The sequence below is a fragment of the Pan troglodytes genome, chromosome 14, assembly GCF_028858775.2.
Source record: "Pan troglodytes isolate AG18354 chromosome 14, NHGRI_mPanTro3-v2.0_pri, whole genome shotgun sequence".
NCBI lineage: Eukaryota > Metazoa > Chordata > Mammalia > Primates > Hominidae > Pan > Pan troglodytes.
This window is the reverse complement of record NC_072412.2, coordinates 100,048,518-100,074,070: the sequence shown is the minus strand read 5'-3', so window position 1 is coordinate 100,074,070 and position 25,553 is coordinate 100,048,518. Positions and strand designations below refer to the sequence as shown.

The 25,553-nt window shown below is 38.8% G+C and overlaps 1 protein-coding gene across 22 annotated transcripts in view; it reads left to right on the top strand.

Annotated features, from left to right (window-relative positions):
- DCT (dopachrome tautomerase) overlaps positions 1-25,553 on the top strand; it is a 156,374-nt gene that overhangs the window by 102,874 nt on the left and 27,947 nt on the right. For 20 of the 22 annotated variants that reach the window (XM_063792604.1, XM_063792613.1, XM_063792612.1 and 17 more), the window contains 2 exons: positions 13,507-13,708; positions 17,065-17,472. In XM_063792604.1, coding sequence (XP_063648674.1) covers positions 13,507-13,708; positions 17,065-17,243 — 381 coding nt within the window. In that variant the 3' untranslated portion in view covers positions 17,244-17,472. Of the gene's footprint in view, positions 1-4,470; positions 4,527-11,382; positions 11,426-13,506; positions 13,709-17,064; positions 17,473-25,553 lie in introns of those variants that run through there. The other 2 variants (XM_063792620.1, XM_063792606.1) reach the window with 2 other exon arrangements.

The window sequence follows — 25,553 nt, the reverse complement described above, 5'->3', positions numbered from 1 at the left end:
TCTCACTCTGTCACCCAGGCTGGAATGCAGTGGTGCAATTTTGACCCACTGCAACCTCCGCCTCCTGCGTTCAAGTGATTCTCCTGCCTCAGCCTCCCGAGTAGCTGGGATTACAGGCACGTGCCACTGCGCCTGGCTAATTTTTGTATTTTGAGTAGAGACAAGGTTTCGCCATGTTGGCCAGGCTGGTCTTGAATTCATGACCTCAAGTGATCCTCGGGCCTCGGCCTCTCAAAGTGCTGAGATTATAGGCGTGAGCCAATGCACCCAGCCAGAAGTTTGTTTTTCTGGACTTTTTGGAGGCTTCATGACTGATTACAAGTCAATCAGTTTTACTTGATACAGACCAGGGCAATCTTGGGAATGTAATTGAACCACATGGAGCTTCTGCTTCCCACTTTGCAAAGTGTGGGTCTCTTGACCTGATCTGGTGGTGAAAATGTTGTTCTCAGTGAAGTGACTCTTAGTAGATTAGGACAATAGGAAGCTGGTCTAGAGCCCGTCAAGTACAATACAAATGTTATCATAACAATAATAATGTGTTTTATAATGGTCAGAATTAGAGAACCATATGTTAGGTTTAGATTTTCAAACCTTAATTAATATTTCTTATCTTGTTCTCCAAAGCAGACAGTAATGCCCTAAGACATTTTACTAATAAGCACAAAGTCAGAAGTATTTCACAGGTGATTTATTATTGTTACTCAACCCAGGGTACAAAAAAAGGAGCTATGAAGAGGGAGAGTAAAGGTATAGCTTTCAATGATTCTAAGCTTGCCTGATGGGTGTGAAGTAGCTTCCTGGGGCTCCTAGATAGATTAAAGCATAGTCAGGTGAGCTTCAAGAAATCCTGAGACGGAATTAGTTGGTAGAGTTGTTCTTTCCTTCTAAAAAATGTTTCTTTCCTCATATTTGCATAGTAGCAATAAATGAAGGGGTTGTCAGAAGTCTGAATTAATGGTCCCAGCCTCTAACAAGGTGGGGGCTTATCCGTGACGCCACCACAGCGATCTTTGCTTTTCTCTAGAATGCCTGCTTTGTTCAATGATTCTAACTTGATAGTTCACATCATTTTTTCTGGCTATCATCTCAGCCATAGCTTATGCCAAGCATTTCTGGTGTCTGCTTTCTCAGCCATGTATCTGTACATCTATTTATACTATACGTCTCTAAGTATTTATTAAAGCATACATTGTCAACTGTACAATTTATACACACAATTCATATTCATAAGGAAAAATGTCACAATACTCCTTATCCAGTACTCCAATATGTTATAAGTAGAACAGCGGAACCCTCTGATAAATTAAGGATTATACCCCAACTCTTTCTCTCCTATTAAAAATGATGCTAGTAATTTGATTTTCTGCATCCCAAGTCTCCAGGATTGCTAAATCTTATCTCCTTCTTTTGAACAAGCCCACTAAGTGGACAGAAATTGGCAACATTTTTCTGTAAATAGCCAGGTAGCAAATATTCTGGGCTTTGGAGGCCAGATGTTTTCTGTTGTAACTACTGAACTCTGCCCCTGTATCATGAAATCAGCCATAGATCATGCATAAACGAATGTGGTGTTCCAATAAAACTTTATTTACAAAAACAGGTTGTAGGCTCTGTTCGGCCCTCAGGCTTTAATTTATCAACCTGTGGTGTAAAGGATTCACTTTTCTTCTTTGTATTAGTTTGTAGTAAGGATAGTAGGAATCTCTCTCTCTCTCTCTCTCTCTCTCTCTCTCTCTCTTTAAGAGACAGTCTCTCTCTGTTGCCCAGGCTGAAATGCAGTGGCATGATCATAGCTCATGGCAGCCTCGAACTTCTGGGCTCAAGTGATCCTCCTGCCTCAGCCTCCCAAGTAGCTAGGACGATAGCCACATACCACCATGCCCAGCTTTTTAAATTTTTCATTTTTGTAGAGATGAGGTCTTACTATGTTGCCTAGGCTGGTCTCAGAACTCCTAGCCTCAAGCAATCCTCCCACCTTGGCCTCCCAAAGCACTGGGTGAGCCACCATATCTGGCCTGTAGTAGGGATTTCCCTTTAGTCATATTTCTCCTTCTGCTTTAGGGTGGAAGCTCACATTGTGACTTGATGGGTGAGAAATCCCGTGACTTAACGTGGTTCAGAGATGTAAGACATTTAATCATCTTTGTCTTCGTTGTTTTTAATGTACTTAATGTTAAAATTTTATTTTTCTTTAGTAGTATGTGTAATATACATATAAATAAACAAAGAGCCACAGCCTTTCTTTAAAGGCACAGAATGAATAATGTTTTGGCCCTAGTTCCAGAACTCACCATTACTTTAGGCTATTTTCAAAGAGTTTTATGCTGAAGCCAATTCAGCCTTAAATGATTTTTCACATATTGAGATCCAGGTTAAAGTATTTCAGTTAACAGAGTTATAGCTTCTGGAATTTCAAATTCATGAGGCAATTCATGCAAATATATTGCACATGACATTTATTAAAATTTTTTTTGTGAAATCTCTTCAAGCAATAGAGCTACAAAATTGTATGTGATCACAATAATGAGCAAAAGAAGGCAGAACATTAAAGTGCAGGAAAAACTCTGAAGCAATCTCTAGTAATTCCTAAGGTAATTGAGGCAAATGCACACATTTATCATGGAAAATAAGATTAGGCCAGAGAAATGCTAAGTGCTGTCTTCAATATTAAATTTAGATATAATCCAGAAAAGAGAAAAAAAAGGAAACCAACAGACTGTAAAGTTATTTAAATGCCAAGAAAGAAACTGTGTTACATAGTGGTAATTTCCTTCCCAATTCCTAAAGATACTATTCTTAAGAGTATACTTGGATGTTATCCTTTTAGAAAGTACATTTGGTGAGTTCTAAGTTCCTTCAATTCCTCAGTGGCTGGGGGGTCCATAGGTTCCATAATTAATACTAAACAGCTCGTGCCTGTTTTCTACCTTGTACGTTGACATTCTAAATGATATACAACATACAGTAGTCTTATTACTAATCAGTGTATAAAATAGGTTCATTAATTTAGAAATGTGCAGCAGGAGAAAATGAATTTCTAAAACCACACATAGCTGATGGACTACCATAAATTAACCCTGTAAGAAAGAGCCCTTCTGAGTCTGCTGTTCTAGGCTACAACAAAGTTAGTGAAATCAAAAGCTCACAATTACAGGTATAAATAATTCTGAGTTAGAGTGAGTTTAGTTGAAATTTAAAAAAAGAAGGATAGGTGTATCAGTCTGTTTTCATGCTGCTGATAAAGACATATCCGAGACTGAGTAATTTATAGAGAAAAAGAGGTTTAATGGACTTACAGTTCCATGTGGCTGGGGAGACCTCACGATGATGGTGGAAGGTGAAAGGCACATCTTACATGGTGGCAGACAAGACAGAACTTGTGCAGGAAAACTCTGATTTATAAAACCATCAGATCTCATGAGACTTATTCACTATCATAAGAACAGCATGGGAAAGACCCACCCCCATGATTCAATTACATCCCTCCCACAACATGTGGGAACTGTGGGAGCTACAATTCAAGATGAGATTTGGGTGGGGACACAGCTAAACCATATCAATAGGGCATTGCTTTTTTCTTCCCAAGAGTGAAACATTTAAAGATAGATCCATTTTGCTTTACTTTAAATAAGAAAAATCATAATTAGACTAATATGGTAAAAAAATAAAATAACGTTGTATGTGAAATTTTTATTTTTAGTGGTTTTATGATTTTTATATTATTTATAATTACAGAAATGTTGGTGAAAATAGTTTTTAAATGCCTGTAATTCCATCTCAAGTTTTTTGTTTATTTCTTTTCATATTCTCATATGTTTTATACAGTTGCAATTATAGTCATCCCTCAATATCTTGAGGGAATTAGTTCCAGGACCCCCCACCATGGGTACCAAAATCTGTGACTAGTCAAGTCCCTTATATAAAATGGCATTATATTTGTATATAAGGTACACACATCCTTCTGTATACTCTAAAGCATGTCTAGATTACTTATAATTGGATACAGAGGACTATCTCTATAAGGTACCTATTATGTGTAATATCCCATTATCACTTAATTTATTTAATTTTTAGGTTGTTGCATAGTTTTCTAAATTTTTTCATCTTAAAATCTTAGTGCACATAAAAGGTTCAAAATATAAAATGTATAAAATGAAGTCCATATTATCACTACCATCTTCCACCAAACAATACAATTTTTTTCTAATTTTCCAGATATATTTTATAAATACACAAACAAATATGTTTATATATTTATCTACACGGTAGCATATTATAGACCCCTCTGTCCCTTTGCCTTCCCCCCACTTTTTTTTTTAACTTATTCCAAATCATTTCAGTTCTGAAGGGCATTCTTATTCTTTTTTTATAGCTGTATAGTATTCTGTTGCATGGATTTATCCTGAAATGTATTATTTTAATTTTAAATTTAAGATTTTAAACTATTTTCTGTTGATGGACATTTAGGTAATTTCTAATCGTTTGCTTTACAATGCTACAACAAACATCCTTGAACATGTAAGGTAAGTAAAGAGAATAGAATCCCTGGCTTAAAGGGTAAAAAAATGCATTTGAAATTTGATAAATGTTACAGAATTGCCTCTAGAAGTTTGGACAATATTCCCTCCTAATACCTGTGTGTCACCTATGTGTCAGAGCCACAGTTCCCCCATCATTCCCTCTCATTATGCTCTTTGTCCCTGTGTCATCATGCTTTTTCATCTTTGTCAACGTGATAGGTGAAAAGGCATTTTAGCAAGTTTTAATTTGCATTTCTCTTCTTATAAGTGAAGTCTAGGCCAGACGCAGTGGCTCACGCCTGTAATCCCAGCACTTTGGGAGGCTGAGGTGGGTGGGTTACCTGAGGTCAGGAGTTCAAGACCAGCCTGGCCAACATGGTGAAACCTTGTCTCTACTAAAAATACAAAAATTAGCTGGGTGTGGTGTTAGGCACCTGTAGTCTCAGCTACTTGGGAGGCTGAGGCAGGAGAATCACTTGAACCCGGGAGGTGGAGGTTGCAGTGAGCCAAGATCGTGCCATTGCACTCCAGCCTGGGTGACAAGAGCGAAACTCTGTCTCAAAAAAAAAAAAGTGAAGTCCAGCATCTTTTCAGACATTCAAAAAGAAAAAATCCATTTGCACCTCCTTTTCTGTGATCTGTCTTCATAACTTTTGTTTGTGATCATGACTTCTGGAAAAAGAAAAAAGAACCCTAAATATTCAAAAAAGTCAGAATTAGTGAAAGTAATTCGTCCTCTGTGTGAGTAACAAAATACAACATTCTCTTTTAATATTTTATTTTCCTGGAAAACCTAATAATCTGGTCATGTAAAGATGTATTTTGTAGGTTTTATTAGTTTATGGAAAATGAATGTGATCACTGAAAACATAGTCAACCTCTAGAACAGCACCTGACACTTAGTAGATGTTCTGTACATTTTTGTGAGGAGAATGCCCCATTATTGTACATCTATTCTGTGATGGCCCCTGCGCGAGATGTCATGCAAAGCTCACCTCTTAAATGAGCAAATCTGTATATAGTAAACTACTCTCCTTGTTTTAAACACAGGGAAAATACAGTTTAGAGAGGCTAAGAAATGTGTCAAGGTCACACCAATCAGTAAATGGCTGAGCAGAGATTTATAAGAAAAGTTTCCTATTCGAAAATCTCCCCGTGTTCAGTCTTTCAACTACAATTTTGCCTTTTGTCAGTTTAGACAATTCTTAACTCAGTCTCTTCACAATTGCATTCACTATAGCTGAGGAAATTAAGTCCCGTTAGATCATATTAATAGGAATTAACACTAATTGGTGAAGGGCAGATCTGACTAATTTTGCACGGCTTTTGAAATGATAGTCATTGCTTTTATTGTGAGCATGTATTTATGCTTTTTAAATGTCACATTTACTTATTCAATACTAGTTTTTAAATAGCAGGTACACAGTTACTAGCTCCTAAGTGGCATAACATCTTGATGAGTTTTATAAGAGCTGAGGTATCAGAGAGGGTGGCTGGACCCCTCTCTGGTTCCCCAGGGTGGCAGGGTTTCTATGGACTAGGCTGGGGGCTGGCTTGTTTTCTTTAATTTCACAGGTGCTAAATGTCACCTGAATGGATTCTCTTCAACTCTAGAATTTATAAGGATAAACACATACTATATTGAGAAGAACTAAACCTATGAATTACATCCAATTCATTCTGATAAAATATGAATATAATGACAAACCACAACTTACATACAAATCTAAGATGGTTCTAGCATTGAGTTGAGCAACTCTCTCCTAGAGTTTTCATGATTGTTTAGTCAAGAATGGCCTGACAGGTAGCTTAGTCTCTATCTAGAATCTCTTCTAGCATCACCTTGGTTCTCTTTCTCCAATCCGTAATGTCAACTTATGATGCATGTTGAACTGGTCACTTCTTTTAAAGTTGACCTAGCAGAGTCTTTCTGTAGTCCTCTGCATCTGTTCAGAGTTTAATTCTTGAAGAAGAAGCTTTTTTTCCTCAAGGGTTTAGAATCAGCATTTCTAATTCTCTCGATTTTTTTTTGTATGTGTGCTGTTAGAGCTTGTATACAGTGTATATTGTGTACATTTTTACACACATATAGTATACAAGGCTATCATACAAGTCTATGTGGGGGAATGTGTTCCTGATATAACTCCTCCAAAATGCCTGAGAAATACTTTCTGTTTTGCCTGCCCAGGGTGCTATAAAAGAATGGATAGGGAAATATAGGGAGAGAAAATTATAGCACCATCCTTGCTGCGCCCTGCCTGGAAGATGCTATTATTGCTCCAATATCTTTTTTTTTTCTCTTCCGTGGTTGTGTCCTAGTCCATTCAGGCTGCTAAAACAAAAATACCAGAGACTGGGTGGCCTAAACAACATTTATTTCTCACAGTTCTGGAGGCTGAGAAATTGAAGATCAAGGCATTAGCAGATTCAGCGTGTGGTGAGGAACTTCTTCCTGGCTCATAACGGCCATTTTCTTGCTTGTCCTCACGTAGCTGAAAGGGAGGAGCTCTCTGGGTCTCTTTGGTAAGGGCACTAATTCCATTCATGAGAACCCCATCCTTATGGCTTAATTATTTTCCAAAGGCCCCATTTCCTATTACCATCACACTGGGAGTTAGGATTTCAAAATATGAATTTGTTGGGGGTAGGGCACACACATTGAGTCCATAGGAGATTGTTTCTCATCAGTCACTGAAATATTCTCTCTGTGTAGTACCCACCTCCTTGTGGCAGAGCTTAGTTAATTAAATAAAGGCTTGGGTGTTGTTTAACTATTTCATGCCTATTACATATGGCCTATTTAGGGCAGTGTGAAACCAGCATCCCAATTACATTTGTTTTCAAATCTTTGGTAGAACAAGACAAGAATAAATATTTCCCTAAAATAGCAAGCCTGATGAAATATATTTTTTAGGAATTACCATTAGGAATTCTCTCATTTAAAAAGTCCGAACCAACCTTTTAATGTATGCCTTCTACTTTAAGTTTTAAATTAGAGTTCCCATATGGACCTGTGTGTGCTTTTATCTGTCATGTGGCTGTTAAGTGATCACATTTGAATTGTCACTTAGTTCTGACTCTCAGAGGACCAGAGCAATAGCATGTCACCACAATAGGATCCAGTCTGATGACAGAGGATGCCTTCTGGGCAGTAACACACGAACTCAAGTGGTGAAAGCTACACTGTGCTGGTCTTTAATGATGCACACACATCTTTGCAGCCGGCGTCATATTTCCATGGTTCTTTCTCCAGATGCAGAAACTTTTCTTATTTCATCTGTGTGGTGGGAATCCAAATTTATAGTCATTTAAGCTAAGGCCCTTTGATGGTAACTTTATCCTCCAATGATCTTGAAAAAATAATGCACACTTTCTTGTATTTTATTTTCTTTATGCCTGCAGGTGCAATATTTGTTGGTTGATTACTTTCTCCTGCATGGGTTACATGAAAAATCTTTACCTTGAAAGCCCATGTAATCACATTTTTTTTTTCATTATGGCCTCTACTTTGAAATTTAGTGTTGTTTTTTTTTTCCTTTTCTGTACCTATCCTCATTTTGTTGGAACAAGACAGAATAGGTTTATATGCCAAAATTCGGAACCTCATTTCTGAAGTACTCAGTTTCTAATACCAAAACATAGCTATGTAGCCCTCGAGCAGATGAAAGGCACCAATGATACAAATTTATTTATTTATTATTTATTTATTTTTTGAGATGGAGTCTCACTCTGTGGTCCAGGCTGGAGTGCAGTGGTGCATTCTTGGCTCATTGCAGCTTCCACCTCCCGAGTTCAAGTGACTCTCCTGCCTCAGCCTCCCGAATAGCTGGGATCACAGGTGCAGGCCACCACACCCAGCTAATGTTTTGTATTTTTAGTAGAGATGGGGTTTCACCATATTGGCTAGGCTGGTCTCGAACTCCTGACCTCGGGTGATCCTCCCACCTCAGTCTCACAAAGTGCTGGGATTACAGGTGTGGGCCACCATGCCCAGCCCAATGATACACTTTCATTTAACTTTTGCTTTTGCTTCCTACCCTCAAATGACATTTGACCCTTTACAGAGATATTAACTTGTATTTAACATTTTTAACTTGTATTTAACAAAGATACAATTAGTTTTTCAAGAGCAATTCAAGGTATCTTACTGAGGAATAATGCCCACAATTTTAGCAAAACTACCTATTCCGTAGATTGTACTACTTCTCTTTTTAGCTTGTAGATATGTTATTGCTTGTAGCATTTTGTTCATTGGATTCTTTGCATTTTCTCAGCATGTACCAGTCTTTTCAAAAAAACTTACATTCTATAATTTGGGTACTCTGTATATAGTTCTTACTAGAGCTTTGTTGTTGTTGTTGTTGTTGTTGTTGTTGAGACAGTATCTCGCTCTGTCACTCAGGCTGGAGTGCAGTGGCACAATCATAGCTCACTGCAGCCTTGACTTCCAGGGCTCAAATGATCCTCACATCTCAGCCTCAAATAGCTGGGACCACAGGCACACACTATCACACCTAGCTAATTTTTAAATTTTTGTAGAAATGGGGTCTCACTCTGTTGCTGGGGCTGGTCTCGAACTCCTGGGCTCATGTGATCCTCTTGCCTCAGCTTCCCAAAGTGCTGGGATTACAGGCATGAGCCACTGTGTGCAGCCTTACTAGAGCATTTATTGTATGTTTTATAGCCCTCCTGAGAGCTACAATTTCAATTACTCCTTATTATTTTCCCCTATTTTTTTTATCTCTCCAGATTATTAATTGCCTTAGGTTCTTGCCTTCTCCTTTATTATTTACATTTTTCCCTTGGTGAATTCTGATACTTTCTATAAGTTATTTGCCTCTTACAGCACTGATTCTGCATCTTCCTTATGTCCTGATAGTCTCTTGTCTCTTTCTGTCATCACAATTTGATCTCTGACTTGAACTCAGACAGTATCTAAAAGTTCATGATTGGTTTAGGACTCATAGGTCAAAGTATCCTCTTTCTGCATTGTTAAGATTGGAGAATATGCCTTCAAAATCAATTTTTCTTATTCTAGTTGGTCCTGAAGGTTGTACTACAGTGTGGTGGTGTAAAGCAGGGGTCCCCAACCCCTGGGCCATGGGCCCATGCTGGTCTGTGGCCTCTTAGGAACTGGGCCACACAGCAGGTGGATGGTAAGCAATTGAGCATTATTACTTGAGCTCCGCCTCCTGTCAGATCAGCAGCATTAGATTCTCATAAGAGTGCAAACCCTATCATGAACTGCACCTGAGAGGGCCCTAGGTTGCACACTCCTTGTGAGAATCTAACTAATGCCTGATAATCCAAGGTGGAACAATTTCATCCTAAAACCATCTCCCTTCCCATCCACCACCCCCTGGTCCGTGAAAATTGTCTTCCTCGAAAACCAGTCCCTGGTGCCAAAAAGGTTGGGGACCGGTGGTGTAGAGGAAGTAGAGTATGTGGATTAAGAACTCTCACTTTAGAACCAGACTTCCTGGGTTCAAATTCTTACTCTACCATATATTAGCTGTGTGACCTTAGGCAAGTCACTTAACACTTTTGTGCCTTTTATTCCCCATCTGTAAAACAGGGTAATAATGTTATGGGTTGAATTGTCCCCCACAAAATTCATATGTCAAAGTCCTAATAGCTAATAACTCAGAATGTCACCTTGTTTGGAAATAGGATAGCTGCAGATATAGTTTATTAACATAAAATGTCATACTGGAGTAGAGTAGGTCCCTCATCTAGTGTGAGTGGTGTCCCTATAAAAAGGGAAAATTTGGACATAGGCACCTGCACACAGGGAGAACACTGCATGAGGATGAAGACAGAGATCTACAAGGCAAGGAATGCCAAAAATTGTCAGCAAGGCCCGAGAAGGTAGGAGTGAGGTCTGGAACAGATTTTCCCTCACAGTGCTTAGAAGGAACCAGCCCCACTGACATCTTGGTGTTGGACTTCCAGCTGCCTAGAAGCGAGACACTGTCTCCAACCGTAAGACAAATGCCTGTTGTCTAAGCCACCCAGTCTGTAGTACTTTGTTACAGCAGCCTGAGCAAACAAATAATATCCACCAAATCAGGCTGCTTTGAGGATTCAATATGTCATTTTGGGTAATTGAGCAAACACTAATAAATACTCACTAATTTACTTATCAAAAAGTGCTAGGCATGTGCCACATGCATTCCTAAATGCCCAGCTCCTCATTGGCTATATGTACAGTGTGTGTGATTTCAGAGGTGCTTGCAGGCCCCACCCACCTGCAAAATGCGAATTCCATCTTTCTTCTTCCATAAGTCCTTGTCCCAAGTTAAAATAATAATAGTACTGATGGTACAGTCATAGTGATAACAACCATTGAATAACCATTTCCTACAAGAAAGGTGCTGTGTACTAGGTACCTAATATATATTATCTTCCCTACCTTCTCAGTGCCATGTTATTGGTGTCCACTGTTGAGGTTTACAGACCTCTGTGATCCTGGATCATCAGCTCCACAGGCTGTGTTTTATTCATCTCAAGCTGCGTCACTATCCCCATTTCACCACCTCTGCCTTCTCATTCTCTGTCTGGATCTCTTAGATACCCTCCCACCCAGGGGGCAGCAGTGTGGAGGAGAAGTCTCAGGCCTGACATTCCATCTGTTCTCCTTCCTGGAACCCAGAGGGGGCCAGGAAAAGGGGGTGGCGTCTCTAGTCCCCCAACACTGAGGAAGAATGGGGCTCTTCCCATTTCACCCCGCCCCCCTACAGTTTCTCCCCTGCCTCCAGGAATGGGCCACTTCTGCATGGGGCAGCGGGTCCCAATTCAGCTCACATTGGGAATGTAAGAACTACAAACAAAATTTCTATTAAATTTTGTGTCTCAACAGAAAAGAGAAAGCGACCAAGGAACTCCCTTCCCTGCACGTGCTGGTAACCATGAGCCTGTGAGGCTCTACTCAGGTTTTTTTCCTTTGTTGTGTTTATCCATTTCTGCATAACAGATTACGATTACCCAAACACTCAGTGGCTTGAAGGTGACCATTTCATTTCTTACCATTTCTGTGGGTCAGGAATTTTGGAAGGGCTTGACTAGGCAGTTCTAGCCTAGCATCTTTCAGTGCAGCTGCAGTCAGATGGTGATAGGTGTTGGAACAGCTGTGGACTGGCCCGCTATCTGTTTTTCTTCCTGAAATCTTGAGCCTCGCCATCATGGTCACTCTATATGAGTTGGTTTGGGCTTCCTCACGGCATGGCTGCCTCAGGACAGCTGGACTGCTTATTTGATGGTTCAGGGCTCAGGCACAAGATAGGAACTGCAATACACTTTATGATTTAACCTTGAAAGTCACAAAATGTCACTTCTGTTGCATTTTATTGGTTATAAAAGAGTCAGAAACTCACCAAGTTTCAAGGGAAGGCCAGTTGAAGCCAACCTTCAATGAGGGAGTGGCAAGATTCTAGAAAAGCATGTTAGTCAAGAAACAAACATTGTGTGGCCTTCTTTGGAAAATATATTTTTGTATATCCCTAGACACTGTTTATTTGCACAAACTGTTTATGTAAATAAAGATGCATGACACTGTCATCAGCCAACACATACTTAGTAAATATTGACTCTGTCCAGGTTGTATGCTAAGCTTTGCACTGTATGCAAAGTGTCTGCATGACAGTGTCATCAGCAAACACATACTTAGTAAACATTGACTCCGTCCAGGTTGTATACTAAACCTGAGACTTCAAAGGTGAAAAGTCCTTATCTTAGACCTTAAGGAGTTAGGATCTTGTTAGGGGACATAGATACATAAATAACAAGTTATAGTATCATTTAATCAGTGCTATAAATGAGGTACAGGGTACAGTGGTGAATGGAGGAATGAATACACTGAATAAGTATTTACTGAAATAAGTACCTCCCTTTCTCCATATGAGACACCCTGGGGTGACAAGCTCTGGGGATCCAGGGGGAATGAAAAAAGGACACTGCCCCTGAGCTCCTTGAACTTACCATCCAGGAAGGAACAAGGAACTCCAACAACTGCCATCAAGGTGGGACTGAACTCTCAAACTTGTATCATGTTACAAAATCAGGGCTATCAATGTGGAAATTTTGCTGTTAATATTTCAAAACATATAGTAATTGCTATATTTTAAAAGGACTTTAATGGCTTCCTTGAGAAAACGTAAATGAGCACTTTGTACATTACCTTTTTAGACTTTCTTTTGCTGGCATAACAGCAAGAATTCAAGTGAGAGTTTATGAAATGAGTAGACAGAAGAGTATTCCTGGTGAGAAAAATTTACTGTTCCTTTATATTATAATATTGATACAGATTGAGTATCACTTATCTGAAATGCTTGGGACCAGAAGTGTTTGGGATTTCGAATTTTTTCAGATTTTGGAATACTTGCATTATACCAGTTGAGAATCCCAAATCCAGAAAATTCAAAAATGCTCCAATGAGCATTTCCTTCAAGTGTCATGTTGGCACTCAAAAAGTTTCAGGTTTAGGGGGATTTTAGGTCTTAAATTTTCAGATTTCAGATACTCAACCTGTAAACACAACTTTTTCTTTCTCTCCTGTTAAACCAAATCATCTCAATACTGGAACATGTATCTTATTATACTTGCCTTTTTCTGAATTTCATAATTAACACATATATGTTGAAGGCCTCAAATGTTCAATCTGCAACCAATGTTAAATCCAACATGAACTTTCATTTGCTCACTTGACAAAGGGGTTTATAGTCCTGCTTGGAGAGAGAGATTCATACATCGTTGAAAACTTAACTGTTTTTCTTCCCGAAATCTTGATCCTCACCATCATAGTCACTCTATATGAGTTGATTTGGGCTTCCTCATGGTGGTACACAGAAGGGGGTATTCCACACATGGGTATACAGAAGTTCCTATGTCAAGAAGAAGTTATTCCACTTTAGAGAAAGCAACAGTCAGGTTGGTGTGATCGGAACAGACTGATTTATGTTAAATGCTGTGTCCAACTGTTTTGCAGGTTCTTCATTCCTTTACTGACGCCATCTTTGATGAGTGGATGAAAAGATTTAATCCTCCTGCAGATGCCTGGCCTCAGGAGCTGGCCCCTATTGGTCACAATCGGATGTACAACATGGTTCCTTTCTTCCCTCCAGTGACTAATGAAGAACTCTTTTTAACCTCAGACCAACTTGGCTACAGCTATGCCATCGATCTGCCAGGTAACTAACACAACTTCCAAATGGGTGATTCATTCATCTTCTAAAGGAGCTAGCTTTCTTTCTTTCTTTCTTTATAATGTAAACTAAGACCTTTAGCCGAAGCTTTCAGGTCTAGTTAAGTTTATTGACCATTTTTCTAGCATATACGTATTTAGCAAAACGAGCCTTTAAACTACCAATTAAACATCAGAAAGGGACTAATGAGCTGACTCTTGTTTTAGAAAACTGAAAGTTTTAAATAGATCTTATTAAATGAACTATCTACTACACCTGACTTGACAATTCTCTCTGAATTAATTGGTTTAATAAAAAACCTCCCTATGGTTCTTTGAAATTTCTAACCAATGAAATAAAAATGAACTAGCCACACTGTACAGGGACTAGCTGGATTTAGAGATTATTCCTTGAGGGCAGGGCTGGGATTAGGGTGAGGAAAGTACAACATTTGCCTTGAGCACAAAATTCAAGAGGAGGCCAGAAAACTCAGTAATCAAGGTAAGTAATAATATAATACAAAATTTTGGAAAGTCAAAATTAATGCAAAAAATTAACCATGAATAATACATCATCAAAATTTTAAATAAAGGCAGACTTTTGTTTGTTTTGCACACCCACATCATCTTATAACTGAATCAGTCATTTCCAATTTAGCCTATACCACCTGCGATGGATAGGTTCATGAAGGTTGACATTGATTGGTCTACCAACAGATTGGGCTACGTGGGACTCTATGTGTATGTTTCATTAGTTACTGTTTTTAAAGTCATGTTTTAAGATTGTAGATTTCTTATTAACTTTTCCCACTTGGTTCAACATATGGGAGGATATTTTGATAAGTATATACAGGGCACATGTTTTTCTTTTTGGCCCAGGCCCCAATATGGCTCCACACACCATTTAAAGAATGTTAGGAGCCTGGCAACATACTGAGACCTATCTCTGCTAAAATTCAAATAATATTAGCTGGGCATAGTGGTGCATGCCTGTAGTCTCAGCCACTCGGGGGGCTGAGGTGGAAGAATCGCTTGAGCCCAGGATGTAGAGGCTACAGTGAGCCCTGTTTGTGCCACTGCACTCCAGTCTGGGCAACAGAGTGAGACCCTGTTTCAAAAAAACAAAAACAAAAAAACAAAAAAAAAAAAAATTTAAAAAATCTTAATCAAGAAGGTGAAAAATCACACAGCCTATTTACCCAAAGTCTCAGCCTAGAAAGCAATCAAGATGATTTCAGAGCTCAGTCTCTCTCTCTTTGACCTGAGTCTTTCAAGCCTGGTTGTAGTGGGACGCTTGGGCAGAGAATTACCTTGAATTAAGTTCAAATTTATGAAAGAGCCTAGGTACAGAGGGCCTTAGATGCCAGGCAGAAACCCCAGTAAGATACCACCTCATACCCATTGGGATGACTGCTATCAAAAAAAATAGAAAATAGTAAGTGTTGCTGAGGGTGTAGAGAAATTGGAATCCTTGTGCATTGCTGGTGGGAATGTAAAATGGTGCAGCCACTATGGAAAACAGTATGGGGATTCCTCAAAAAAATGGAACAAATAATTACCATATGACCCAGCAATTACACTTCTGGTATACCTAAAAGAACTGAAAGCAAGGTCCAGCAGAGATATTTGCACACCCATGTTCATAGCAGCATTACTTACAATAGCCAAAAGGTAGATGCAAACCAAGTGTCTGTTAGTGGATGAATGAATAAACAAAATGTGGTACATACATACAGTGGAATATTATTCAGCCTCAAAAAGGAAGGAGATTCTGATACATGCCACAACATGGATGAACTTTGAGGACACTAAGCTAAGTTTAATAAGCCAGACATAAGAACAAATATTGCATGACTCCACTTAGACTATGAGATAGTCAAATTCATAGAGACCCCTGGTTACCAGGGGTTGGGAGGGGAGAATAGGGAGTTACTGTTTGGTGGGCACAATGTATCAGTTTTGCAAGATATAAAGGTTCTGAGAATGGATGGTGGTGATGGTCGCACAACAATGTGAATGTACTTAATGCCACTGCACTGCCTATTTAAAAATGGTCAAGGTGGTCAAATTTATGTTACATATATGTTACAACAATTTCTAAAACATAATTTTTAAAAAAACTAAGAGGATTTGGAAAAAAGCAAAAGGCAACCATTTTTTGGTCTTGAACAAAGAAATGGCAGAATAAAAATATATGTGTTTTAAGAAGATGAAGTTGGCAATAGGTGCTGCTGGGTTGAAGCAGGAGGAGACAGATCAAAACCCTCTTGGAGGAATCCCGTCAGGACAGGTCAGGACCTCCCATGGGATTGCAGAAAAAGGACTAGAAAGAGAATCTTATATTTAGGTGAGTGTAAGGTATAGAGCAAATTCAGAGGAGCTGAATTTAAGAACAGTTGGCCAAGGAGAATATAATTTTTAAAATATATGACAAACAGGCATATGTATATTAAAAATGAAATTCGGCCAGGTGCAGTAGCTCACACCTGTAATCCCAGCACTTTGGGAGGCCGAGGCAGGTGGATCCCCTGCAGTCAGGAGTTTCAGACCAGCCTGGCCAACATGGCGAAACCCTGTCTCTACTAAAAATACAAAATTTATCTGAGCATGGTGATGGGTGCCTGTAATCCCAGCTACTCGGGAGGCTGAGGCAGGAGAATCGCTTGAACTCAGGAGGCAGGGGTTGCAGTGAGCCAAGATCATGCCACTGTACTCCAGCCTGGGTGACAGAGCGAGACTCTATCTAAAAAAAAAAAAAAAAAACCAAAAAATGAAATCCACTAATTTTGTGGAAGAGTGCTTATAAAATATATAAGAGTAGAAGATTGGATTTATCATGTGGGAGATTTACATTTTATTCACAACTATTTGAATGGGTATAAATATCATCTGCTTGGTGATTGAGTGTCTCCTGGTGTAATAGCCAGTCTGATCCCTCTCACAGGTTTATCATTCTATAAAAAAGGTAGAGACAATAGCAGAATTTCTCTTCCCAAGGGCTGTATATTTTGCAGCTCCCCAGATGCCATTTTAGCATGCACTTTTACAAATGAGTTTCTAACTCAGAAAAGTAGTTACATTCTTCCTTAGAAGGTTTCTTCGGCATAAGCATTTATTGTAACAAATTTTTAAAATGCAATAAGCTGTATTTAAGTAATGGGATGCCAGTTCTGACTACCCCAAGAAAAACAATTGTGGATATGATAAATGGTGAGAAAGGAGAAGATAAATTTTAGTCTAGCACGAGTAGTTTTGCTTTATCAACAAAAAGCACGTGAAAGGCAAGTGCGCTTGCTCTTTTTCTCTTCTGAAAGTATTCAGCTGATGAAAATCCTGATTGTAGACCCTTCTCTTCTGCTTTAGTTTCAGTTGAAGAAACTCCAGGTTGGCCCACAACCCTCTTAGTAGTCATGGGAATGCTGGTGGCTTTGGTTGGTCTTTTTGTGCTGTTGGCTTTTCTTCAATATAGAAGACTTCGAAAAGGATATACACCCCTAATGGAGACACATTTAAGCAGCAAGAGATACACAGAAGAAGCCTAGGGTGCTCATGCCTTACCTAAGAGAAGAGGCTGGCCAAGCCACAGTTCTGACGCTGACAATAAAGGAACTAATCCTCACTGTTCCTTCTTGAGTTGAAGATCTTTGACATAGGTTCTTCTATAGTGATGATGATCTCATTCAGAAGATGCTTAGCTGTAGTTTCCGCTTTGCTTGCTTGTTTAACAAACCCAAAGTAAAGTGCTTGAGGCTACCTCTACCTTCAAATAAAGATAGACCTGACAATTTGTGATATCTAATGATAACCCCCCCCATATTGATTAAGCCTCCTCCTTTTCTGAAAGCATTTTAAAAAAACAAAAAAAATCCCAAAACATTGATCCAGGGGAGTCATTTAAATTTGCAGGTCAGTGCAATGTGAGACCTGGCCAAGACCATACATCAATCTTTCTTAGCCCCAGTGTCTTTATTGGTAATGCCATGGAGGTGGGAGGTGGTAGGTGCTAGATGAGTCTCCAAGATCCGTTTTAGCTATAAACATCTCTGCTTCTAGGCACCCTCCTGATTATCTTCCTTGGGCTTCTTTTTCTTCTTTTCTCTATCTTTTTCCTCTCCAGCTTAGAAGATGAGAATAAGCCTTGTTTTCTTTACAGGATGGAAAATGACTAAATGAAGGATCAATTCCACTCTATTGTGTAAACTAGATTTTACGGATTTTACTTAAAATCTGCAGTTTTAAACAGTAGACCTATATTACAGGATTCAATAGCTGGATACACATTGATTCTATAGTGATAAATAGAGAAGATAATAAAATTATAGAGTTTCCTGGTTAGTTGATATGCTACTGTAAACCTATTAACAAATACAGAATTACTCTTTCCAAGGAAGGCTGACTGAAGGCTGGTGAGGCTATAAACCTGAACATGAGACAATTTGACTTGAGTCCCATTACTCTGAGGTCTCTTTGGCTGATCCTCAACCAATTTCTTTACTAGGTAGCCTCAGATGAAAAATTATTCCCACATAATGCACTGGGCTTATTTTGAAGCATTGACGTTAGATTGATTAATGTTGCCGTATACTCACAGTTACTTATGAATGCTGATCAATTAAGTCTTATCATTTGAAAGCAAACCATCTGTACAAAACATGACAATTTAGAATTAAGTGGTTATATTCTGCTATGCAATCATCAGATCATGAGGAATAAGAATGAGGCAATCTTTACTACGATGTTCAGACTTATCATGATGGACCCCACTTCAGAGAAGTTAATGGCTCTTGAGATTTCCAGGCAAATTTCATCTGCTCGTATCTGGTTTCTGTGCATCAGGAGTGAGACTGAAGTTCTAGGGCGTGGCTTGTCTGTCGAGGCCCCTCTCTACTGGAATGAATGCCTGTAAAGAATGGGTGTTAAGAGGTCCCTGGAGCTGCCTTCAACATAAGGGGTCCTAGAGAGAGCAAGACTCACCAAGAACCAGTTTACCCCAATGCAATAGGACTGCTAAAGCCAGAGAAATGGACAAAGCCCAGTTGGAACTGAATTTGAATCTCATAAAGTTACAGGTGCATCTGAGAGCAGGCTCAGTGGTGAAGATCAAGATAGCCCGGTAAAGCCCTGCTTGGGCTTTTTAGCCTCAGCCACATATCGGATACCTCTCAGTTCCTGCCATTAACAATATTCATGGAAAATACAGCACTGTGTCTTTCACATGCTCCACTCTGGAAGGTTTATGCTCTGAGCTCAGGATAGTTGGGGAACACATTTTTAAATCTTGGTTTTAAACAAAAAGAGAAATTTATTAAAATGGAGATATAATTGTGCATGGTACATATATTTCTGAAAAGTTATGTATAAATCAATTATGTTAAAAGCTCCAGGAGAAGTTACTTTTTATAAGTGAACTATTACGAATAATTTCATAAAGCAAATAACCACCTCTAGCTTATCTGTCAGGTATATCAGAATTCTCATAAGACTTGGTTAAAGCAGATCTATCTTAGGTAGGAAAAAATAGTAATCGATTATACTTAGCTGCTTTTATCTGTAGTGTGGGTGACTTTTTATAACTATTATGTTTTATAATGTCTTCCTGAGAGAATTTCCTAATTTTGTAGTTCATATAAGAGAAATACAATTTTCTAGCATTTTCTGACCTTACAATAAATCAATTATGAATGCATTTTAACAAATATTAAGGTAGGATAAACCAACAGAATAAAAAGTTGGTATTTACTTACATTGAATATCATGCAAATAAACTCAGAAAATGTCACCAAATACTGTAGGCTATATTTCTCAATGATAGGGGGAAGAATTCAACCTTGAAGAAAATGACCAGATCACTTTACTGCTTATATCTTCAGTATTAGAAAAACTGCATGTATGATTTTAATAGAAATGCTTTTTATAAAGCTAACATTCAGAAATGGGATAAAATGCAATAACATCTTTCCTTTGTGCATTAAATTCCCTTCTAATTCTAAAATTGACATTTGTATCTTGCTTAGGATTTAACATTGTTAATTATAATACTTTTAATGACTAGTTTTAATCTCATTATTAAGAAGTAGAAAACTTACTAAAAAGGAAACTAAAAATAAATGTTGTTTTGCAGATTATTGTTTGTCTTTTGAGGATTATTGTTTTTTAAGTAGTGTGCATCAATTCTCATCTTTTGGGCACTCAGCATGTATATTGAAATATATATACATGTAAAATATATAATAACAACCTCAGTCTAAAAAATAATCTCTTAAACTGATATGCTATTTTCTGGTGAGTTTCCAAACAATTGCTATTTTCTCAATCTGTATTGAACAGGTAGGAAAAGGAGAGCCAGCCTTTCCTCAGGTGAAGTTACTTTTGATATCCCCACAGTTTAGTGACTAATCCTGGGGTGGAAGCAGGTGGCTGCTTCAAGTGACCGACCAGGGAAGAGAGGTCCTGCAGCAGCTAACTTGGTGATCTCCCAGATAAGCCTTCAAGATGGGTCAATTTGTTGGAGACTCTAAGGTTGAAGCGCTTCCTATTTCTCTAGTGCCTTACTTATCCTGAGTACTTTATAAATATTCTTTGAATGAATAAGTGAATGAATAAACTAATTTCAAAGTAGAATGTTTCATTCAGAGCTTCTGACATCTGTTTTAAGATGTACTGGATAAAACATAAGATCCATCTCTGCCATGAAGTTACCATACAACCTATCCTTCAGATTTTGAATTGCACGTATGCTAGGTAGAATTATACTCTATGCAACCTAACACAAGGAGATACTCTTCAGGTGTATTTTCTTTCTAGATGTATCTTCTTCCTACTATTGGTAGGCCTTAATTCTACCATTTTTAGGGACTAGGATAGGAAGTTAAGATTTCTACCCATCTCTCCTCTAAGTCCTCACACATGCCATTTTAGGATCCTCCACTGTCTGATATCCTAAAAGCTTTGTTTCAGTGGAAGGAGTTAGTGGGCAAATTATTCAGTCAGGCAAACCAATGCCTCTCTCACACTGATGGACTCAAGCAGCAATTGCTTTAGAAACTCTCCAAAGATGACAATACTTTGACTTTAGCCGTAACAGCAGTTCAAGCTGAAAAAAACCCTTATGAACTTAATTCTGCTTTGGCAGGTCATTAAATGAAATCTTGAAAACCATACACAAGAGTATTGTGAACTAGAAGTTAAAGTTTTCTAAAACAAAACAAAGTTAAAAGGTTCCTATTCAATACTTGCATGCTCTGTATAATTTTCTCCACAGCTGCATGTTTGATAGAAACCATTGGCCCACTTTTGTTATTTGCCCCATCAACTTTAGTCAGACTTCTTAAATCTAATATGACTGAATTTGGTCATTCTGTTAGCCATTTTCTGCTCTTTTGGCATTTTATGAACAAACTAAAACTATCACAGCGCCTCCCAAGTATAATTGTACTGGTTGTAAATAATGCTAAGTAGAGATGCTTGAGCTTGGCCTTCTTTATTAAAACAACAGATTTCACTGCCAGAGTTATGCACCCTGATTACTCCTTCACTTTGTATGTTATTGAGGGTTTCTGAATTTGCAATTAGCCCAGTGACTGATCTTGATTACCAGGGGAGTGGAATTAGGCTTACAATAAAGCAAAACCTGCCCTCTTGTGTTTTATTAGAAAATTGCACAATGTAGTAAAGTTCTTAAAGCTATTTTCCTCTACCATGGTTGATGGTCTACCCAGAGTGGAAAAAAAGGCTGGAAGATTTGCCATGAATTCAGAAATCAGAACAGACAAAGCACAATATTTAGAAAGAAACAGTTTCCTACATAGGCTCTCACGATTCCCCGTTTAATCTATTTTGAAATGTTAAATGTTTACCAGTAAGCCAGAAAAGTTTAGAGGAACATTTCAGGCTACTGGGCAAAAATGCTTTTAGGCTTGGCAAACACACACAGAATAGAATTTAGTTAAATATTATTTATATGATCACATTGCAGCTGGAAACTGGGGAAACTTATTTTTTCTATTAAAAACCGTCATCAACAAGAAAAATTTGGGGAACGTTTTTTAAAACAAATGTTGGATCAATGTATTAAAACTATATATAAATATTTGAACTCAGGTGTGGGTGTGAGCAGTGTCTGAAGATGTCCTTTAGTGTGGAAAATTCGCTTTTCAAAACTGGGAGCCCATGGTGGCTTTATGTTAGGTGATTGATACACTCAAGTGATAAAGAAAACATGGCCTCTTTCTAGTTTTTATAAACCTTTCCCCTCTAGGGAAATACACGGGTAAAGACTAAAGAGAAACACGTGCACATGTAATTTATTTGCTTATTCTGGCTAGTTTTGTTTGTCAGAAAATTGGGGCTTCGATTTTCCGGCTATGTCTACCTGCTATTCTTTTCTGGTGGTTCTCTCTGGAAGAAGATTACAGACCTGGTGATAGTCATTGTTTTTATGGAGAGAAAGGAAAGGGAAAAACATAAGTGAAGAAACTGAAGAGTCTGATTTGAATCACATCAAATGCTGACAGAAGATGCAGTCTCTCCTGGAGAAGAACCATTAGCTTACTCCCTATTGATACACTATATAGCATACTTTGCTGAAGACCTATTTTCCAATGCGGCAAATGTATTATTATTTTAAATTATTATTATTATTTTTTGAGATGGAGTCTCACTCTGTTGCCCAGGCTGGAGTGCAGTGGCGAGATCTTGACTCACTGCAGCCTCCACCTCCTGAGTTTGAGCGATTCTCCAGCCTCAGCCTCCTGAGTAGCTGGGACTACAGGTGCACACCACCATGCCATGCTAATTTTTGTACTTTAAGTAGAGATGGGGTTTTGCCATGTTGGCCAGGCTGGTCTCCAACTCTCGACCTCAGGTGATCCACTTGCCTGGACCTCCCAAAGTGCTGGAAATATAGGTGTGAGCCACCGTGCCCCACCCTGATATTATTATTTAATAATACTACTTAAGGTTTCATTTCCAGTATTTTTATTTGTTTTTTCAAATAGCAAGATTTGTCTTGATTATTGCCACTAATCAGTTTTTCCTTCCTAAAATTATTTTTGTATTTTGAGTCTTGCATTTCATGTCAAGGAGGTGTGCACAGCAGAGACATGTATGTCTTGGTGCTTTAAGTCATTAGGCTCATTTGTACGAGCAAATGACTGGTCTCGAAAACAGAAACGTAATCTCTATAATAATCCGTGCAGTTAGCTATTGCTTCTTTTTCTCTTCTTCAGCTGTGGCAAGCACACAACTTTCAGGCTTTCCTAGCTTGAAGTCTGATTTGAGCTGCCCATTTTCTTTTCATTTTAGGCATTTTACAATTCCGAGACGTGTAGCATTTTTATAAACTCAAGGTCATTTTCTTTCTTTCTGTGCATATCTCTCCTCACTGATGTCCTCTTATCAAGATGCAGGCTTCTTTGTGTTTTTAACATTTTTACTTGAGATATGTCCAACGCTTTGATTCCGTGCTGAGTCTAAATCGTTTGCTGTCAGCTACACTTAGTGCAGATCTGGTGCGTCTCGGCCGCCGCTCAGTCCACCGAGCTCTTGACAGCATTATCGGGCCTCTCCAACAATCAAAGGGCTCTTGCAACCCAGTAACATGCAAATTTGTTCTTTATCTGCTTCAGTCTGTCGCAGCGCACATTTTGCAGCTTAGCTGCACAAAAGCAGGCGTGATAAAAATCATTCTGAAGTTGACGCTGGGAGTAATGAGTGTAAATTCATTGTTTTTAAGCAACAGCTACTCACAACATGCAGTTACAGTGAACTCACCTTGCAACTAGATGGCTGCCTTAGAGCTGGTTTCCCCTTGCTGGAGAGATGATGCAATTGAGCGGCTTTTATCACAGGGCAATCTGCTCACCCTTGCTGTACTTGTCAGCAGGTAATCCCCCTGCTGCTCTCTGGGTTTGCCCAGGCTTCTGGGTGTGTGCTTATCTATACACAGTCCCAGGAGAAAACAAATCCTCCTCTAGGTGCGGCAGCTCCTTCCCTGTTTATGTCTGTCAGCTTACCCGACTAGAACTTGTTCTTTTCCAATGAACACTAAAAATGCCACCAGGAAATATTAATCTCAAAAAGCCCACTATATTTTTTTCTACTTGAACCACCAATAAGTGACTTGACCTCCCTGTAAGAAATCTCTGGAAGTCTAAGATAAGGGTTCTTGGCTCCCATGAATAACATGGTCTTTCCTGAGCCCAGTGACAAGTTAGTTTCAACACACTCTGGCGTAATTGTAATTTTCTCTGTAGAAGCAAGCACTGAGTCTGTGGTCAGGGAGGGCTCTCAAGGGATATTTTCAATGATAAAGGGGCACTTTCGGAATAAAATATGAACAGGCCTCAGCCGATGTGGAAGTGAAACATGTTAGGAGAGAGTTTTTTCTTTTTCCTTTTCCTTTTCATTTCTTTTTTTCTTTTTTTTTTCGTGGTAAAAGAAACATAACATAAAATTTGCCATCTGAACCTTTTTAAAGTGTACAATTGAGTGGCATTCAGCACGTTTACAATATTCTACAACCGTTACCACCATGTTTCCAGAGCTTTTTCATCATCCCAAATAGAACCCTGTACTGTTAAAAGAAAACTTCAGACAAATTAAATTTGATGGAATTTAATTGAGCGAAAAGAAGAATTAACCGTTCGTGAATCGGGCAGCCCCGAGAATCACAGCAGATTCAGAAAGACTCCAGGGGTGCCTCGTGGTCAGAAAAAATTATAGACAAAAAAAGGAAAGCGATGTACAAGGATTGGAAGTGAGGTACAGAGATAGCTGGATTGGTTACAGGTTGGCATTTGCCTTATTTGAACACAGTTTGGACACACAGCAGTCTATGAGTGGCCGAAGTATGGCTGCTGGAATTGGCCAACACTCAGCTGTTGTTACAGGCTGCATACTCCTAAGTTAGGTTTTCAATCTCATCTTCCTATTAAGCTAGGTTAGGTTTGTCCACAAGGACTCAAATATAGAAGTACACAGTCCTTCTCAGGCCATATTTAGTTCGCTTTAACAGTACCCATTAAATGGTAACTCCGTCCCTATGCCTCCTCCCACCAGCCTCTGGCAACCTCCAACAAGGCTTTGGGAAGTTCCTTCCATCTCCATCCTGAGACCCTCAGCTCTGTGATTTGGATGGGAATCTAACTGTCTTAAACAAATTACTCTATTCCAGAACCTTGGCCGTGGTGTCTCAGCCATGAATGTGAAACTGAAAGCCAAATAATGGAAAGGCACTTTTGCTGAGGGTTCTGAGAAATGAGGCCCAAAGACCAGGTCTCACCCCTGAGTCACATGATGTGAAGATGTGAAGGCTGGAAATGTAGCAGCCATCTTACCTGCTAGAGGATTTATAGTGGCCACTTATTTAAAAATTTACTTTAATTTAGAAGTAGCCACTTAAAAAATTAATTTAGACCAGTTTGAGTTGGGGGTTTCTCTTACAAGATAAATAATCTTAACTAATGAACTCATCTTCAGAGAATTTAAAAAGAAAATGAAACAGAAGCATTGGCTTGCTTGCTTATTTATTTGTAGATACCATATTCCATGTTTTTAAGTGAGTAAAAAAATTTGTTTTCTTTGTTCTTTAAAGATTGCAAGAAACGGAGTGATGTAGCAATTCATAGTGAAGGATGCCAGCAGTATACAGAAACAGGAGCATGTAGTGGTTCAGCATGGCCTCTGGAGGCAGACAGAGAACGGGCATTTAAATTCTAGCTCAATCATTTATTTAGCATGTAATTTTTCTTTAACTTGTATTTTCTAACTGCTCTGGACTTTAGTTTCCCTGTCTGCAGAAGGATGTTGATGCCCCTCTTGTTCCATTTACACACACACAGAGGCTGTTGTTA